The sequence below is a fragment of the Vigna radiata genome, chromosome 6 (genome assembly GCF_000741045.1).
Source record: "Vigna radiata var. radiata cultivar VC1973A chromosome 6, Vradiata_ver6, whole genome shotgun sequence".
Taxonomy (NCBI): Eukaryota; Viridiplantae; Streptophyta; class Magnoliopsida; order Fabales; family Fabaceae; genus Vigna; species Vigna radiata.
This window is the reverse complement of record NC_028356.1, coordinates 3,134,523-3,154,040: the sequence shown is the minus strand read 5'-3', so window position 1 is coordinate 3,154,040 and position 19,518 is coordinate 3,134,523. Positions and strand designations below refer to the sequence as shown.

At 32.8% G+C, this 19,518-nt stretch overlaps 2 protein-coding genes and 1 pseudogene across 3 annotated transcripts; all 3 read right to left on the bottom strand.

Moving 5' to 3' along the window:
- On the bottom strand, window positions 1–5,385 carry LOC106764997 (annotated as a pseudogene).
- On the bottom strand, window positions 4,556–18,930 carry LOC106764994 (multicystatin-like). Of its 2 annotated transcripts, none has more exons than XM_022781920.1 (2): window positions 18,172–18,927; window positions 4,556–4,900 (listed from the first exon to the last, which is right to left on the bottom strand). In XM_022781920.1, the coding sequence occupies exons 1-2, from the start codon at window positions 18,568–18,570 to the stop codon at window positions 4,706–4,708; spliced, it is 594 nt and encodes a 197-aa protein (XP_022637641.1). In that variant the 5' UTR covers window positions 18,571–18,927; the 3' UTR covers window positions 4,556–4,705. The 2 variants fall into 2 exon arrangements, with proteins under 2 accessions (XP_022637641.1, XP_014504953.1); XM_014649467.2 differs by lacking the exon at window positions 4,556–4,900 and adding an exon at window positions 17,728–18,086 and having other exon boundaries at window positions 18,172–18,930.
- On the bottom strand, window positions 10,270–11,339 carry LOC106764996 (multicystatin-like). The gene is made up of 2 exons (XM_014649469.2): window positions 10,870–11,339; window positions 10,270–10,786 (listed from the first exon to the last, which is right to left on the bottom strand). The coding sequence occupies exons 1-2, from the start codon at window positions 11,266–11,268 to the stop codon at window positions 10,607–10,609; spliced, it is 579 nt and encodes a 192-aa protein (XP_014504955.1). The 5' UTR covers window positions 11,269–11,339; the 3' UTR covers window positions 10,270–10,606.
- Window positions 18,931–19,518: the final 588 nt, after the last annotated feature.

Below are 19,518 nucleotides of genomic sequence, written 5' to 3'. Positions count from 1 at the left end.
GTACGTAATTAACATGAATTACATTTATTTATAGCATAGATGCAGAGTAAAAGTAGTGTTGAAAAGTGGTATTCTGAGATGGAAAGAGGATTAAAGAGCATCATTGACAGACTTGAATTCGACCAATTGAGTGGAGTTGATCCATGACCTCTCCCACACCTTCGCTTCATACACATTTTTACTCTCACCATCTTTTGCTTCCAAAGTTAAATAGTATAAGAACCCTTCTACTATATGTTCCTTTGCATGAATCACCCTCACAAACTCCAAATTTGCATTCTGCGTCATCAACAAAATCAATCATGGAATAATGGTTCTCTAGTGAACTGAAGAAAAGGAAGAACAATATAATAAAAGAGAACCTGGTCTTTGTTGTATTGATCAACGGCAAAGCGACCGAGATTCTGGATTTGAGGGGTGTCGGCAGGAACATCGTTGATTCCACCTCCTGTTACTTCTCTGGTTGAAGCGTCGACGAGTTTGAATTCCAGCACCTCCTTAGAGTTCAACCATTCTCTCACCCACACTTTGGTTTCATACACCTTTTTGGTTTCACCATCTTTGGCCTCCAAGGTTATGTAATACAACACCCCACTCACCACCTGCTGCTTTGCACTTATCACTGTCACAAGCTCCAAAAGTGCGTTATTCTTATTGTTGTAATCTTGAACGGCGAAGCGAGCCAGATCTTCGATCTCCACGCTGTTGGCAGGCACATCGCTTATGCCACCAGAAGTTACTTTTGCTGTTGCCATATTTCTCTTCTCTTCATCACTCTCTCTGTTCTACCTCTCTTTATACTCAAAAATATACCAAACCTTATCTTCTCTTCATTGAATTTTGAGTGGTAGAGAAACAGTATACAATCATCTCAAGAAAAAAACAAAAATCAATGTATCTCGTTTTTCTGTCTTGTACGAGATTTTATTTGTGGAGCTATTCTTATTTATTACACGTGGATGTTTATAGCCACAAGAATTTGAATCATATAGGTTGTATTTTTACACCTATTGCATTTTGTTTTATAAATGGATAATATTTTGACAACTCTTTTTTAACAATTCTTTGACAATAGAACACATGTCATTATTTTATTGGTTTGTTTGAACTTATATTTAAAAAAATATTTAAAATAGACCTATCATAAACTGTCACGTATACATTATCAAAAGATTGTAAAAAAAAAGTTGTTAAAGAGACTTTTCCATTTCCAAATTAATATAGCATCTCTTGGTCTCGTGAGACAATTTTTCTAGCTTGTCATGTTTTTGGTGTATTCTATAAGGAAAAAGTTTTTTTTTAACACAAATTTTATTTCACTGTTTATGTAATAATTTGTAATTTGTTTGTTTTAATTATACAAATTATTAAAATAGTAACACATAATCTATTATTAAAAAATTATTAAAAAAAATTGTTAATATGCATTCCATAATTATATATTATTTAAGAGTAAGCTAAAATTTCTTCTTCAACTTGTCAAAATATCTTTTTAATAACACCGTTGGTTGAGAGATCCTATTCTAAATTAACTTCTTGGATGAATATTTGTGGACACAACTCGCCCAACATGGAGAACGTGTTTGGATGTTAACAAATTGATGTTTTGTCATTATTCTTAAGTCATACAAAATATATCATAATTAGATTTGTGGACACAACTCAGCCAATGTTTAGAACGTGTTTGGATGTGAACATGTACGATTTTTTTATTTCGTTTTCTTTTTCTTAATGTTTTTTGGTATTTTATATAATTAATAAAAAGTAACAAAACAAAATGACAAAGATATTTTATTACAAAACCTTAGCTCTGAAAGGATATAATTCCAGATTTTATTTAATTCATTATCTATTTTACTCGAATTTCTTTATTCAACGTTACTCACTCGTTTATATAATCCAATTATATGTTTAAATTTATTTAATATTTGTTTGGTGGATATGAATTTTTTCTCATGTTGTGAAAATTTATCCGAACACGTGTATGGTTAAAAATATAAATAACTTAGCAGTAAAGTAAATGTTAAAAAACTTATTTTATTAATGTTTCTTATTTTTCATCTTTTATAGGTATTAATAAAATAAAATAATCCAAACAAGTCTTTATAGTGGTTATTTGTTTAAATGGTGAAGTATATGGTATTAGAAGGTTACGGGGATACTAAACTCCTAAAATTAGTATGACTGTGAGCAATTCTTTGAGCTTGTTAAGTTACGGGACAGTAAACTCCTAAAATCTTGTCCATTTTCAGCTTTGGGTGTAGTTCCCTCTCTATCATCTTTGTTCCCTCCATCTCTTCAATTCTTTATAATTTCTTTAATTACAAAATTAACTTTTTTTATTTTTTAACTTTATTTATTTATTGTTTTTCTGAAACCCTAAATTTTTATTAAGAAAGTTGTTCTTTCCACCACCAAAACATACTTCTTCCATCTTCCCAATTTTTTTTTTCCAAAATTATCTTTTAATTAATTTTTTTCTTACTTTTACCATTAATTTTTTTATATTTTTAATTAAAAACCCTAATTCTATTCCCTCATTCAAGTGCAAACCACACCCACTCCCTTCTCCTTCTCTTTTTCATTTTTGTCACCCACCCTCACATCCACTACCTTCCCCTTCCTATTCTTCTTCAATTTTCCATTTCCGTCACCCACCACCGAAGAGTCTTGCAAAAAATGTGATTGAGAGACTTTCTCAGTCCTGTGATATCCCCAGAGCATGTCTGCAGAATCTTAACACTGATAATCCAATCACAATTGAAGATATATATTATAGATCTGTTAATGGATACTATGACTCTGATTTTGATGATACTCGGCCTAAAAATAATTTGTTGGATGAGAATACAAAATGACAAATGGCTATCATGGCATCGATGGCGATTTTGAGGGTTCTGTGATGAACCTGAAGAGGATGCAAATGCAGACCTAATAAGAAGATCAAAGAAGGCTGAGGATAGGGTTATTTTTCTTTCAAAGAAACTGGAACGAGAAAGCTTTTTTCCCGATGGTGGTTATGATGGCAGTAGTGATTCAGACAATCAGACATCTATGGGAGGAGAAAATAAGTTTGGCTCTGGAAGTTTCAACCCATCTAAGGTCTTAAATTTCTGACAGAGTATCCCCCAGAGAAGAACTTAGCCGTGTCAAAACAGAACTTGATTATCGGACTCAGACCAGAAAAGAATTAGATGCAGTCACCATTGGAGAGGAGGTGCACTTCAACGGACATGGATATCTCTTGCCGGATCCACTAGTGCATAAACGGTGTTTAACGTCGGTTAATTTGGGCTTTTAACATCACTTTCACAACCGATGTCTAAACGGGTGACGTCAATGGGACGTCGAAATTCGTCAGAACCGACGTCCATATAAATGTCAGTTAACGATATCCACTTACATCTATATGGACGTCTGCTTATACTCACACCGACATCAAATTACTCTATATAGACGTCCACCTATGATTAAACCGACATCAACTTGAATATATAAAGAGATTTAAAATGACACTAACCGACGTCTATGTTGTTATAGACGTCGGGCATGGATTTAACCGACGTCTAACAACGACTTTGTGTTTTAGTGCAATTTTGATCCAGACTTTCGGTAGCATTGTGCAACACTCTTTCCCCACAAAAAAAGCTTGCGTCTTTTGAATCTTCTAGTGCTTTCAACCCAAAACCGAACCTGGGTCCATGACTACTTCCAATTATTCAACAACAACAACAAAAAAATTACGGTATCGAGAAGTAGACAAGGACCCAAGTTCCATTTTGGGTCGGAAGAACTAGTAAACTCAAAAGATCACCACTCTTTTAGTGAGGAAACTAGCAAAGGAAGAACGTTGCACTATGTTACCGAAAGAGTGGATCAAAACTACACTAAAACACAACACAAAAAAATTTTAATCAGTTGAACGAGAAGATAATTGATAAAAAACTAAAGAAAGTTTAAAAATGCCGGAAGAGATAAAAAGTAGAGGTACACAAGGGAGTAAAAGAAGAGGAGAACCAGAGAAAAGGGAGAAGAGATGGTCCCTATTTTCGTTAAGTGTGTTCGAAATGGTCCTAGTTTTATTTCAAATTTTACCTCACTATGCCTCAAGGGAATCCACGTGGCCAGTTAAATGCCACATTAACACTTTTCTGCACAGCTGGAGTTTCTGCCGTTAACTATTTAAACGGCGTCTCCAAAAAGGACCAGATTGAACGAAATTTACAATCTTTAGGACCACATTGAACAGAAAAAAAAAAATGGGGACCAATTCGAATTTTGCCAACCAAAATAGGGACCATTAGTGCTATTAAGCCTAATTTTTTTTGTTGTTTATTTGAATAGATTTAGAGGTAAGTAAAAGTGAATTTGGAAGTAAATTTTTTTAATCTGTCACATAAAATAAATACTACACTAATTCTCACAAATTTTACTTCGAAATCTAGTCTCACTATTACCTCCAAATTTTTTCAAATAAACATAAAAAATAAATTACCTTGGAATCCTCTTAACAAAAATAAATTTATTCAAATAAACAACAAATATATATCACAAACATTAGTTATAATTAAATGATAACGTTTATTTATAGTGGAGTTCATGGGAATACATATATGGTGGGTACGTAACATGAGTTACATTTATTTATAGCATACATGCATAGTAAAATAGTCTTGAAAAGTGGTATTCTACGATGGAAAGAAGATTAAAGAGCATCATTGACAAGCTTAAGCTTAAATTCGACCAATAGAGTGGAGTTGATCCATGACCTCTCCCACACCTTCGCTTCATACACATTTTTACTCTCACCATCTTTTGCTTCCAAAGTTAGGTAGTATAAGAACCCTTCAACTATCTGTTCCTGTGCATGAATCACCCTCACAAACTCCAAATTTGCATTCTGCGTCATCAACAAAATCAATCATGGAATAATCGTTACCTAGTGAAATGAAGAAAAGGAAGAACAATATAATAAAAGAGAACCTGGTCTTTGTTGTATTGATCAACGGCAAAGCGACCGAGATTCTGGATGTGTGGGGTGTCGGCAGGAACATCGTTGACTCCACCTTCGATTACTTCTCTGATTGAATCATCGACGAGTTTGAAGTCCAGCACCTCCTTCTTAGACTTCAACCATTCTCTCACCCACACTTTGGTTTCATACACGTTTTTGGTTTCGCCATCTTTGGCCATCAAGGTTATGTAATACAACACCCCACTCACCACCTGCTTCTTTGCACTTATCACTGTCACAAACTCCAAAACTGCGTTCTCATTTTTGTTGTAATAGTCAACGGCGAAGCGAGCCAGATGTTCGATCTCCACGTTGTTGGGAGCTCCAGGCACATTGGTGATGCCACCAGCAATTCCATTTGCTGTTGCCATATTTCTCTTCTCTTCATCACTCTCTCTGTTCTACCTCTCTTTATATACCCAAAAATATACCAAACCTTATCTTCCTTATCTTCTCTTCATTGAATTTTGAGTGGTAGAATGATCTCATGAAAAAAAAAAACAAAAATCATTGTATCTCGTTTTTCTGTCTTGTATGGGATTTTATTTGTGGGTAGCCACAAGAATTTGAATCATAAAGGTTGTATTTTTACACCTATTGCATTTTGTTTGCATCTCTTGGTCCCGCTGTTATTTTCTTCCTAACTCTGACAATTTTTCTAGCTTGTCATGTTTTTGGTATATTTTATAATTCTATATTATTTAAGAGTAAGCCAAAAAAACATTTTAAATGTAGCTTCTTCTCCAACTTGTTAAAATATCTTTTTAAGAACACCGTTGGGAGAGAGATCCTATATATTCTAAATTAAGTTCTTGGATGAATATTTGTGGAGACAACTCGCCCAATGTGTAGAACGTGTTTGGATGTTAACAAATTGATGTTTATGTGTACAAAATATATGAAAGTTAAAGGCGATAATTAGATTTGTGGACACACCTCAGCCAATGTTTAGAACGTGTTTGGATGTTAACGTATATGATTTTTTTATTTCGTTTTTTTTTTCTTTATGTTTTTTGGAAATTTATATAATTAATAAAAACTAACAAAACAAAATGACAAAGATATTTTATTACCAAACCTTAGTTCTGAACGGATTTAATTCTTGATTTTATTTAATTAATTATCTATTTTACTACTCAAATTTATTTATTCAACGTTACTCACTCGTTTACTACTCAAAAGCTGAAAAAGTAACTGATTGGGGTTTGCATGCAGAACAGATAAAGTACACGAATAATATATATTATTTTTTCAATTTATTTGTATGATTTTTTTATTAAATATATTATCGACTAACTATTAAGTTATATTGTAGTTATATGATCAAGGGAGTGTGTCAAACAATAGATGTAATGAAGAAGAAAAAAAATTAAATATTGTTATTGAATATCTTTGAGTCATATTTTTAGTATTGAAAATTTGTATTGAATATATGTATTAAACATTTATATTGAACATATGTAATGAATATCTTTCTTTTTTAATTTTTATGTATGAATGATATTAGGTTGCAATGAAATAGTTTCTTATTATTGAACCAGTGTGAGAATTAAGCACATTAACTAACAAGAACATGTAGGAAAAGTTTCTCACTTGGAATGCCACTGGACGCTGTGTGCCTGCTTGAGAATTAACAAGAACCTTTGATCATACAGTCCTTGAGAACCAGTAGCAATACCACCGTGTTGAGGATTGTTCTTTAATAAGTAATTTTGGGAAACCATCCTTGAATCAGCTGGTATTTGCATAGACGAGGATGGATTATTATAAGAGACATGGGAAATGACGTATTTGATGTTGTAGAATCATATCTACCAGAAGGCTTAACTTGAACATTTTTCAAGTCATTAGGTTGCTCAACATACTTCCTTTCTGAAGAGACACTTGATTCACGAGTTAATGACATATCAGGACGTGAACCAGAGATCTTCGAAGAAAATTCACTTTGGGAATTTTCATCGATGTTAGATCTCAAAGAGTAATATTATACTTCAGTGTGATACAGGCAACAAGATGTATTTAAAGTGTTTTTTCTTTTGGTTTTTGCACACAATGTGATCTATGGAGTTTAAGGCTAGTGTCTTTTAAGGTAGCAAAGATATATCTGTTCCACACTGAAGTATAATATTACTCTTTCAAATAAAGTATATCTCCAAATCAAGCTTTAAAGTTTGTAGATTTGCATAGTCTAAAATGATTGTTATAATTATTGTGTGTGGCAGTATCCATTATGTAATTTGTTTGAGGTTGTAATATTGAATTGTGAGATAATTGTAAGTTTATTTATATCTCTTCAACTATATGTATATCTGGGATGTCTATCTCATCATCAATTATGTGTATGTAGGGCCAACTTAAGTGCATTTTCAAATTTACGGGTCTAAATTGAACTAGTATAACACTCTCTTTTGTAGGTTAGAGAGCTTCCTTCTAATCCTTTTCTCACTAGACTAAGTATAATTGTTTTTATTAAAAATTAAGGTTTAAGAAAAGAATTTCGATTAGATAAAGAGGAGTGAAATTAAATAAAATATAAATAAAATTTAAGATGTTTCACTATTCTTCGTTATCAAATCTCTTTTACATTATAATTTATTATGTGTTTTGCCGATCAAGGGCAGAAGAAAACCAAGACTAAGTTTCTTTACTTATGTACTGATATATCATTTTTCAGTAAGAGTTCTACATCAAAGTATATGTTTTACCCATTTAGTTCTCTTTGTCTCTCGTTTCTCTTTCTTCTCTCCCATTTATTAGATGTTTTCTTGCATGAAGGTCTCACCATAAGATTCTTTAAATCTTTTTCGACTATGAAACAGAATACAAAACCAACAATTACCATATTCAATACTTAGGGAGTGCTAAAAAACAAAGTAGTAAGAATTTGAGTTAGTTTTGTATTAAGGTGTTTTGTAGGAATTTGATGGAAGAGTTGGAATCCTATGTGTAAAATGTTAGGATAAACTTAAATTTTAAGGATTCATTAAAATCTTATATTTTATGAGTTTTGAGTTTAGTAATATTTAGTTTGATTTGGATAGAGATAAAATAGATATAGTTAGTTTTGATTTTCCATTTATTAGGAGAGTATTATTTTATTTTATTCATATAAGATAAAGATAGATTAAGTAGATTTTATTTTGAGTCTGTTGATATTTTATTATTAGTTTTTATTATTTGTACTTGTCCTAATACCGTATTTGAACCTATTTAAAGGTTGTCAAGATTCAATGAAAAGTAATCCCAATGAATTGAAGAGTAAAATTATTTGTGTGGTTCACGTTTTTTTTAACAAAGTGGTATCAGAGGTTTATGTTTGAGTACCGAGAGAGAAATATGAATATAGGAGAGTCAAACACCGCGAGGGGAAAAGTGAGTACTTGAGTTTTTTTGTGAGAGTGACAAAGGTAGTCAACGGAATGAGTGTGCCACAATTGTCAAAAGAGACCAATTACGACAATTGATATTTGTTGATGAAGATTCTTCTTGAATCCCAAGATGTATGGGACATAGTGGAGGACGGGTACAATGAACCCGCGGATGATGAGAATCAGACAATGAACCAAACTGCTGCACTGAAAAAGACACGAGTGAAAGACAAAACAACTTTATACTTTCTGTATAATGCAGTGGATGAATCTAGATTCGAGAAAATAGCTAATGCAAAGTCAGCAAAAGAAGCATGGGAATTTTAAAAGGTGGCATATAAAGGAGATACTCGGAAGAGAGTTTGAACATATGGAGATGGATGAAATGGACGGAGTTGCTTAGTTTATAGCTTGAGTGCAGAAGATGCCCAACCAACTCAGAATGAACTGAGAAGAGGTTCCTCCTAACCGGGTTGTGAAATTACCTGGGTCATTACAAGCCCACAAATTGAGGAAGAAGAAGTAAAAGAGAGAACTTGATGATTTTGGTATCACTCCAAAAGGCCTCTTACGAATGGAGGTATCTTGTGTGTATATAAACCCATGTCCATCTCTTATTTTATCTGATGTGGGACTTTGTTTGTACCTAACACGCTATGCAAATGAATGTAGATCAATGAAGTGCTACAACTGTGGTAAGCTTGGTCACATTGCTAAACTTTGTCAAGCCAAGAAGAAAAGTGAGAGAAACCTTCTTACAGAAGGAGAAGATGAAAAAGAGTTGGGGATTTTGCTGTCGTCAAAGATCTCAGAGTCGAAGGTGGAGAATTCGGATGTTGGACCATGCTTGAAATCAAAAGGTGAGGAGATTTCTACCAATTCAGTATGGTATTAGATACTGGAGAAACCAATCACATGTGTGAAGATGAATCTCTCTTTGATGAACTCACCAAGGTGGAGGTCGGATTTATGTCTTTCGGAGATGACTCCAAGGTGGCCGTGAAGGGGCGTAGAAGAATTCGACATATGCAGAAGGATGGAAGAGTTAGGGACTTGTACTTAAAAGATAAGCATGGTTGTCTACCAACCAAGGTAAAATCAAAGAAAAACCAGTTATGTGAACTGCAGTTGATGATCTTGCATAAAAGGTGTTTGAAGAAAGATATGACTAGCAAGAGCTCGGATAACTCCACTAATGAGGGAAATGTAACATGTTTGTTAACAGGTGTAGAAGATATAAAATTTGAAGAAGTTGTAATGAAAGATGGAAGAAAGCTATGGATGAAGAGATTCAGCGGGTAGAGAGGCTTCTAGATGAAGCTAATGAAATTATGAATAGACATAGGGTTGAGCTTGAGGAACTGAAGAATGTGACTCTTCAATAGGAGGAGGAAACATATAGTGTTCTTGAACTAGAAGAAGAGGAAGATAAAGATGAAGATGTTGAGAAGAACCCGATGAAGTTGATGTAAGAATGATTAGATCATTTGAAGTGGTATGATATACATGTTCAATAATTTCATTCTCCATCTAATGAGTAAATTTACCTTGAACTAAGAGAGATCTTTGTCTATTTGAATTTTTGCACTTAAACCTGAAAATGATTTGAATTGAGGGGGCAAAAGCGCAGCTAGGTGTAGAAAGTTGTTACCTTGTTCTTAGTAAATACTGTTTTCTCTCATTTAGAAATTGTTCAAAAAAGTCTAAACGTCCATAGAGAAGCAATTCTTATTTAAAATTAATAGATGCATATATTTCTAAATTAAGAACAACCAAGATAATAAAGCTTATTTAGAACTTTATAAATCTATATAAAGTGGTCTATATGACGAGAGATAACAACAAGAATTATACAAGAATTATATTTGTTTACGTTTACGTGGCTGTTTTCTCTATCCACCCACATTCATATCTTTCACACACACACACTCATAATTAAAGTTTAGTTTTTTATTTTGAAAAGTATGTTAATAGTGTTTCTCATATCGATTCGTAATAGGTGTAACGATGAAGAAATATTTCCTGAGAATTTTGTAGTTAATCTATTAAAAAAGCTGTTAATTAGAAATGTTGCATAATTAAAACACAAACATTTATATATATAATGAGAAACATTACAATGGAGTTAATGAGAATAGATGGTGGTGGTGGGTACGTAACATGAGTTACATTTATTTATAGCATACATGCATAGTGTACGTAGTCTTGAAAAGTGGAAAGAAGATTAAAGAGCATCATAGACACGGTTGAATTCCAGCAATTCAGTGGAGTCGAGCTGCCACACCTTCGCTGCATACAGATTTTTACTCTTACCATCTTTTGCTTCCAAAGTTAGGTAGTATAAGAACCCTTCCACTACCTGTTCCTTTGCATGAATCACCCTCACAAACTTCAAATTTGCATTCTGCGTCATCAACAAAATCAATCATGGAATAATGGTTCTCTTGTGAAATCAAGAAAAGAAAGAACAATATAATAAAAGAGAACCTTATTGTCTTGGTTGTATTGATCAACGGCAAAGGCACCGAGATTCTGGATGTGAGGGGTGTCGGCAGGAACATCCTTGATTTCACCTGTGCCTACTTCTGTGGTTGAATCGTCGACGACTTTGAATTTCAGCACCTTCTTAGAGTTCAACCATTCTCTCACCCACACTTTGGTTTCATACACGATTTTGGTTTCGCCATTTTTGACCATCAAGGTTATGTAATACAATATCCCACTCACCACCTGCTTCTTTGCACTTATCACTGTCACAAACTCCAAAAGTGCGTTGTGCTTTTTGTTGTAATAGTCAACGGCGAAGCGAGCCAGTTCTTCGATCTCCAAGTTGTTGGCAGCTCCATGCACAATGGTGATGCCACCAAGATCTTTTGCTGTTGCCATATTTCTCTTCTCTTCATTACTCTGTCTGTTCTACCTCTCTTTATACTCAAAAATATACCAAACCTTATCTTCTTTTCATTGAATTTTGAGTGGTAGAGAAACAGTATACAATGATCTCATGAAAAAAACAAAAATCAATGTATGAGATTTTATTATTTGTATTCTTACACCTATTGCATTTTGTTTTTCTCCAAATTATTCCATCTCTTTGGTCCCGGCGGTGTTATTTATTTCCAATTTTTCTAGCTTGTCATGTTTTTGGTATATTCGATAATTCTATACTATTTAAGAGTAAGTTAAAAAAACATTTTAAATGTACCTTCTTCTTCAACTTGTCTATATATTCTAAATTAAGTTCTTGGGTGAATATTTGTGGACACAACTCGCCCAATATGAAGAACGTGTTTAGATGTTAACAAAATTATTTTTATGTGTACAAGCGATCGATAATTAGAATTGTGGACACAACTCACCCAATGTTTAAAACGTTTTTTTTTTTCTTTATGTTTTTTGGAAATTTATATAATTAATAAAACAAAATGACAAAGATATTTTATTACAAAACCTTAGCTCTGAAAGGATATAATTCTAGATTTTATTTAATTAATTATCTATTTTACTACTAGAATTTATTTATTCATTCAACGTTACTCACTCGTTTATATAATCTAATTATATGTTTAAAGTAATTGTTAAAAAACTTATTTTATTAATGTTTCTTATTTTTATCTGCTATATATAGGTATTGATAAAATAAAATTATCCAAACAAGTCTTTTAGTTCATTGGAAGTAGTTATAGTGCTTATTTGTTTAAATGGTGAACTATATGGTATTAGAAGGTTACGGGGAAGGACTTTGTGTTCTGCAGATGAAGTGCAGGTTAGAACTAAGACTAAGGGACTAATGATTTTATTAAAGTATAATGCAAATTTTATAACAATATAGAAAAGTCTAAGATAAAATTATTCAAAATATAATACAAATTCTAAAATATAGTAGAAAAGTCTGAGATAGGAAAACAAATTAAGAACACTCTACGTAATTAAAAATCTATAACATTACATAAATTATATATGTTTAGCATTTTCTAAAATAATCTTAACCTATAAATATTCATATATACTACCATTTGATGTAACACTATCTAACAAATACACTTCTATTAATTACTACTTTCACATTTTACTATTCTCCATAGTATCCTTGTTTAGTATTTGAACTACGTTCGGTCATCTACTAAGATAGATAAAATTTTCAACTACTTCAAGAAAACTATAAGTCCATTCTACACTACTTCTGAAATAGCCACTACCAATTTAACATCATCAATACATATTTTTGCAAAAGAAAATTATAATTTTTGAAGTGTTAAAATGAAGACAAGCTTTCCTTCTCAAGATTTATGAGACATTATAGAAAAGGGATTCACTATTCCAAACCACCCTTATTGTGGCTCAAAAGACAGAGTTAAAGGAAAACAGACATAACAATTGCAGGGCTTTATCTCTGTCAGAAGTTCAAAGCAAGCGTTGAACACAGTAAAAGAAGAATTTTGAGGAAATGATGGGTATACAATGTTAAACTTCATTATCTAAGACAGGAGCTTGTAGGTAAAGCCACCGGGATTTACTGGGGTTTTCAAAATTGTCCCTATTTATAGGGGTTTACCTAACCAGAGTTCTAAAACAGTCGGAAAGGTGTATATATAATTTTTTTTTTTGTTTTAGTTTTTTATTGTAATAAAATGGGATTATGATAAAATTAGTTTTATTAACAAAAGAAAATGAAATAATATGAACTAAAACTGAATATTATATATGAAATAAAATACATTGTTCAACATATTAATATGATTCATACAATTAATTGCTCATATATAAAAATTAAAAAGAAAGATGTTCAATACTAAATTAAAATACTAAAAATATGATTAAGAGTTGTTCATTAACAATGTATAATTTTGTTCTTCTTCGTTATATTCATTGTTTGACACGCTTTCTTGATCAGATACCTACAATATAACATAATATTTAGTCGGTAATATATTTTATAAAAAGAACCGTACAAATGAATTTAGCAATTATTAGCGGTGATGGTTGAAACATGGCAAACTTGAAAGCAATGGACCCTGATGATTTTGCAACAAAAAGTGTCATCGTTGCTTTCATTTCATTAACTTGTGATGTCTATGTAGATACTTGTAACATAAAAAATTATTCAAAATGTAAGAAAAATAATACCTAAAAAATTAATCATACAAGTAAAAAACTAATCAAATATTTATAAAATATTTATTAACCTGAGTTTATAATTCTTCAACTTGAGAAGATGTTGATGATCCACTATGAGAACGAGTTTTGGCTCCGAAGACTTTAGATGGATAGGGATCCAAACCTAGACCATGAACACATCCACAATGCTCTTGGATTCCTAAAGCATTAGCCAATGAATCTGAACTGGATATTTTTTTTTATTAAAACACTTATGTTGTGGATTCATATATACTTCAATTCTTTCCTACATACAACATTTAATAAATTAGTGAAATTATCTAAATAAGAGAAAACAAGTGCATAATTATCTAAATACGCACAAGCTAAGTTTAAATATGAAAGAGCTAATTCATTGTTCATTCTAGTTTCTTTAGCTAACGTGCTTCCACAAAGGTTTATTCAAATATACACTTAATCCCAGGCAAAGATGAAGTTTGCATTACACCATTTTCATTCAACCAAAAATAGTTAAAACCCCAAACATGAATAGCTCTCTTTTGACTATTGATTCATTTAACAATAACAATTCATATAAAACAAGAAAAATCACAGAAATAATGTTTGAAAGTACCTTTTATTTATCCACAAAACAGTCATTCAGACTCAATAGGCTCAACCTTAGGAGCTGTATCAGAAAATTAAACAACGAATAAGGAATCACAAAAAAATCATGACAATAAACTACGATTACAAACATTGTTAATGAAAATCACCAAACGGATCACACCTCTGTAGTTAAAGACAACAAAATATGTAACATAGTTTCCACATTGCCCAATAATTCTGTTATATTCTATTGTTGTTTCAGCTTTGGAAAAAAAATTGAGCGGTAATAATACAGTTAAAGTTGAAAATTTTACAGGAATGTGTAATTGCTGTTTTATTTTTCTGATATCAAAGATTCTATACTAATTGTTGTGATTGATTGGGACAAAAAATTAACAGGAAGAACAGTCGAAGAGATATGAGAGATGATATTTTGAGGTCCTTTTAACGAATAAAGATAAGTTGAAGCTGGGTACATTTTCAATGGTGTGGACACAACTTTCCAATTGTTTATCCACATATGTCTTACAGTTGATGCAATATTGTTTTTGCTTACAATTAAATGTGTTGGAAAAATCTCACGATACACACTTGGATATTTTTTCAAAATTGAGTTTTATTATTCATTGATAATTGAAGGGCTTTAAATTGTCGTGATACTTACAATATTACGAAAACAAAAATAAAATCTGAAAATAAAATATCAACGGTCTTAAATATAAAATCTGCTTAACCTATCATAAAATAATATTGTACCGAAAATCATTACTACCTATCCCTATTTTATCTCAATCAAATCAAACTAAATATTACTAGACCCAAAACTAATAAAATAAGATTCAAACAAAATTATTAATAAAACCCTAAAATTTAAGTTTATCCCAACAAACTCTTCCATAAACTTAAATTCTTCCTTCATTGCTTTCCATGTGCATCATCCCACACTGGGTTTGCTTCTTTCAATCATGAGTTGGAGTTATCCAAGCTCTTGCTAGCCATACCTTGCTTCAAGCACTTTCTCTCCAAGATTTTCAACTCTAGATCATACAACTTTCTTCTTTGCTTTTGCTTGGATTGCTAGACGACCATGTTTATCCTTTAAATACAGTACCTAATCCTTCATAAAAATTGAATTACCCTTTTCAATTATCTGACCCATGCTTAAAATATTGCTCTTCAACTTGGGAACATACTAAACATCCCTAATCTCTCCAACTCCTCTATTCTTTTGAATATGCTGAATTGTTCCACGCCCTTTCACAGCCATCTTGGAGTCATCTCCAAAAGACACAAATTTGGCCTCCTCCTTGGTGAGTTTATAAAAAAAGTTCTCGTTCCCACACATATGATTGCTTGCCCCAGTATCTAGATACCATATCGAGTTGGTAGAAAACTCATTAGTCTTTGATTTCAAACATGGTCCAACATCCGCCTTCTTCAGCTCCTCGAGCTCAACCCTCTGTTTATTCATAATCTCATTAGCTTCATCCAGAAGCCTCCCTATCTGCTGAATCTCTTCATCTTTTGAGTTCTTTTTTCATGTTTGTCGCACCTTTTACCGGGATCACTTCATCCAATATTGAGACCGAATTTTCCATGTCCACTGCATCTAAGCTCTTTACCAGCAACAATTCTTCTACATCTTCAGTAACGAGATTCGTCTCCCCCTTTGTCTCGGTCTTGCAATACTTTGCAATATGACCAAACTTGCCACAGTTGTAGCACTCTGATAGTGGTCGTACTTGCCACACTTAAAACACTCCAATCTTGACTGGTCTCCTCGGCCTTTTCCTTGTCCTTGGTCACGCTAATTATGCTGACCACTTTGATCTTCATTATCATTACCTTGCCCACGTCCACCTTGTCCTCTACCTCCTCGCCCTCTTCCACTAGGACCTCGGCTCTGAGTAATCTGAGATTTATTCCAGTCGAACCGTACCTGTAGTGCTTGACCGTTGGGTTCCTTCTTTTACCTTTTCTTCCTCAATTTATGGGCTTTTAATGACCCAACTAACTCCTCCACAATCTCAACCCTTTTTGTCGAGCTCTATATGTCCCCTTTTGGACTATCCACAATCTTTGCCAATTTTTTCTAGACATCCCTTCTTGGATCCCAAGATGTATGGGACATAGTGGAGGACGGGTACAATGAACTCGCGGATGATGAAAATCAGACACTGAACCAAACTGCTGCACTAAAAAAGACACGAGTGAAAGACAGATCAACTTTATACTTTCTGTATTTATGTAGTGGATGAATCTAGATTTGAGAAAATAGCTAATGCAAAGTCAAAAAAAGAAGCAGGGGACTTTTGAAGTGGCATACAAAGGAGATACCCGCGTGAAGCAGGTTCGAGTTCAAGCCCTCAGAAGAGAGTTTGAACATATGGAGATGGATGAAATGGACGAAGTTGCGCTTGAGTGCAGATGATGGCCAACCAACTCAAAGAGCGGAGAAGAGGTTCCTCCTAACCGGGTTGTGGAAAAGATCTTGAGAGGTCTAACGGATGATTTTGAAAGTATCGTAGTCACTATATTGAAGAGCGAAAGGATTTGTCAAGTTGGGTCATTAGAAGCCCACAAATTGAGGAAGAAGAAGAAAAAAAGAGAACCTTATGATCAAGCATAGGTCACCAGACCTATGGGTTCTGATACCATTTGTAGGGAAGTTTAATACACATATGGATCTCCACACTGGCAAGATTCCTAGAACTCATGTCTTACAATAATACTAATTAATAAAGAACGATTGAATAAGGAATAAGGAAATGAATAAATTCACCTTGAACTAAGAGAGATCTTTGTCCATTTGAATTTTTGCACTTAAACCTGAAAATGATTTGAATTGAGGAGGCAAAAGCGTAGCCAGGTGTAGTAGAACGTTGTTACCTTCATTATCCACTGCTCTTAGTAAATTCTGTTTTCTCTCATTTAGAAATTGTTCAAAGAAGTCTAAACGTCCATATAGAAAAAACAAGTGCACTAGGTTCCGTCCGTTGGAATCCTTTAAGGTCATGAGTAATTCAGAAATCTCCATAAAGCACTTATTACTTCGTCATCGTTTCCTAATTCTATTGCATCAAACAACAATATGTCTTTAATTTGTAGTTTTTTAAATTCATCCTCTATCCTACACAGTAATCGCATACCCGTTCCTATTTTTCCTCCTGTTTCAACGCCGCCCTATAATTCTCTCTCTAGATTGGCCCGATAAATGATTAACATGAAAACAAATAGAAAAAGAGTTAAATTAAAAGTTGATATTATATTAAGCACCTTTTCTTTATTTTATTTCTATTTAGAAAGTATTTACTGCGTTAAAATTGAAAGTGTAAATATTTGTTTGTCAGGTTCTACAAGTTTGTATCATGACTAAGAACTTAATAAATATCTAATATATTACCATTATTATAACACTCAATATTTTGAATATTGACTATAAAGAAGTAATTCTTATTTAAATATACATAGATGCATATATTTTTAAATTAAGAACAACCAAGATAATGAAGGTTATTTAGAACTTTATAAATCTATATAAAGAGGTTTATATGAAAACAGATAACAACAAGAATTATATTTGTTTACGTTTACGTGGCTGTTAATTAGAAATGTTGCATAATTAACACACACATATAATAAAAAACATTTATATATATAATGACAAACATTAGTTATAATTATATGATAACGTTGATGAGAATACATGGTGGTGGTGGGTACGTAACAAGAGTTACATTTATTTATAGCATGCATGCATAGTATAAGTACGTAGTCTTGAAAAGTGGTATTCTGCGATGGAAAGACGATTAAAGAGCATCATTGACAGACTTGAATTCGAGCAATTGAGTGGAGTTGATCCATGACCTCTCCCACACCTTCGCTTCATACACATTTTTACTCTTACCATTTTTTGCTTCCAAAGTTAGGTAGTATAAGAACCCTTCCACTACCTGTAACTTTGCATCAATCACCTTCACAAACTCCAAATTTGCATTCTGCGCGTCATCAACAAAATCAATTATGGAATAATCGTTCCCTAGTGAAATGAAGAAAAGGAAGAACAATATAATAAAAGAGAACCTCGTCTTTGTTGTATTGATCAACGGCAAAGCGACCGAGATTCTGGATGTGAGGGGTGTCGGCAGGAACATCGTTGACTCCACCATCGATTCCTTCTCCGATTGAATCGTCGACGACTTTGAATTCCAGCACCTCCTTAGACTTCAACCATTCTCTCACCCACACTTTGGTTTCATACACGATTTTGGTTTCGCCATTTTTGACCATCAAGGTTATGTAATACAACACCCCACTCACCACCTGCGTCTTTGCACTTATCACTGTCACAAACACCAAAGCTGCGTTGTTCTTATGGTTGTAATCGTGAACGGCGAAGCGAGCCAGATGTTCGATCTCCACGTTGTTGGGAGCTCCAGGCACATTGGTGATGCCACCAGGAATTCCATTTGCTGTTGCCATATTTCTCTTCTCTTCATCACTCTCTCTGTTCTACCACTCTTTATATACCCAAAAATATACCAAACCTTATCTTCTCTTCATTGAATTTTGAGTGGTAGAATGATCTCATGAAGAAAAACAAAAATCAATGTATCTCGTTTTTCTGTCTTGTATGAGATTTTATTTGTAGATAGCCACAAGAATTTGAATCATATAGGCTGTATTTTTACACCTATTGCATTTTGTTTGCATCTCTTGGTCCCGCTGTTATTTACTTCCAATTTTTCTAGCTTGTCATGTTTTTGGTATATTCGATAATTCTATATGATTTAAGAGTATGCTAAAAAAACATTTTAAATATAGCTTCTTCTTCAACTTGTTAAAATATCTTTTTAAGAACACCGTTGGGTTGGGAGAGAGATCCTATTCTAAATTAAGTTCTTTGGTGAATATTTGTGGACACAACTCGCCAACATGGAGAACGTGTTTGGATGTTAACAAAATGACTTTTATATGTACAAAATATTTGAAAGTTAAAGGCCATATTTATATGAAGTTATAAAGCAATAATTATATTTGTGGACACAACTCAGCCAATGTTTAGAACGTGTTTGGATGTGAACATGTACCATTTTTTTATTTCGTTTTTTTTTTCTTAATGCTTTTTGAAAATTTAAATAATTAATAAAAACTAACAAAAATTTTTTGACAAAGATATTTTATTACAAAACTTCAGCTTTGAACGAAAATTTCAGCTCTAATCGAATATAATTCTAGATTTTATTTAATTAAAGATCTATTTTACTCGAATTTATTTATTCAACCGTTACTTCCTCGTTTATATAATCGAAACAAAGATTGAAAAGACATGAAGAAGTTTTGATCGAAAATGTCTTTTAATTTAAACTAAAATTACAATCTCAAAATAAAGAATATAAGGGAATAAAAGTAGAGAAAAGATTTCTTGAA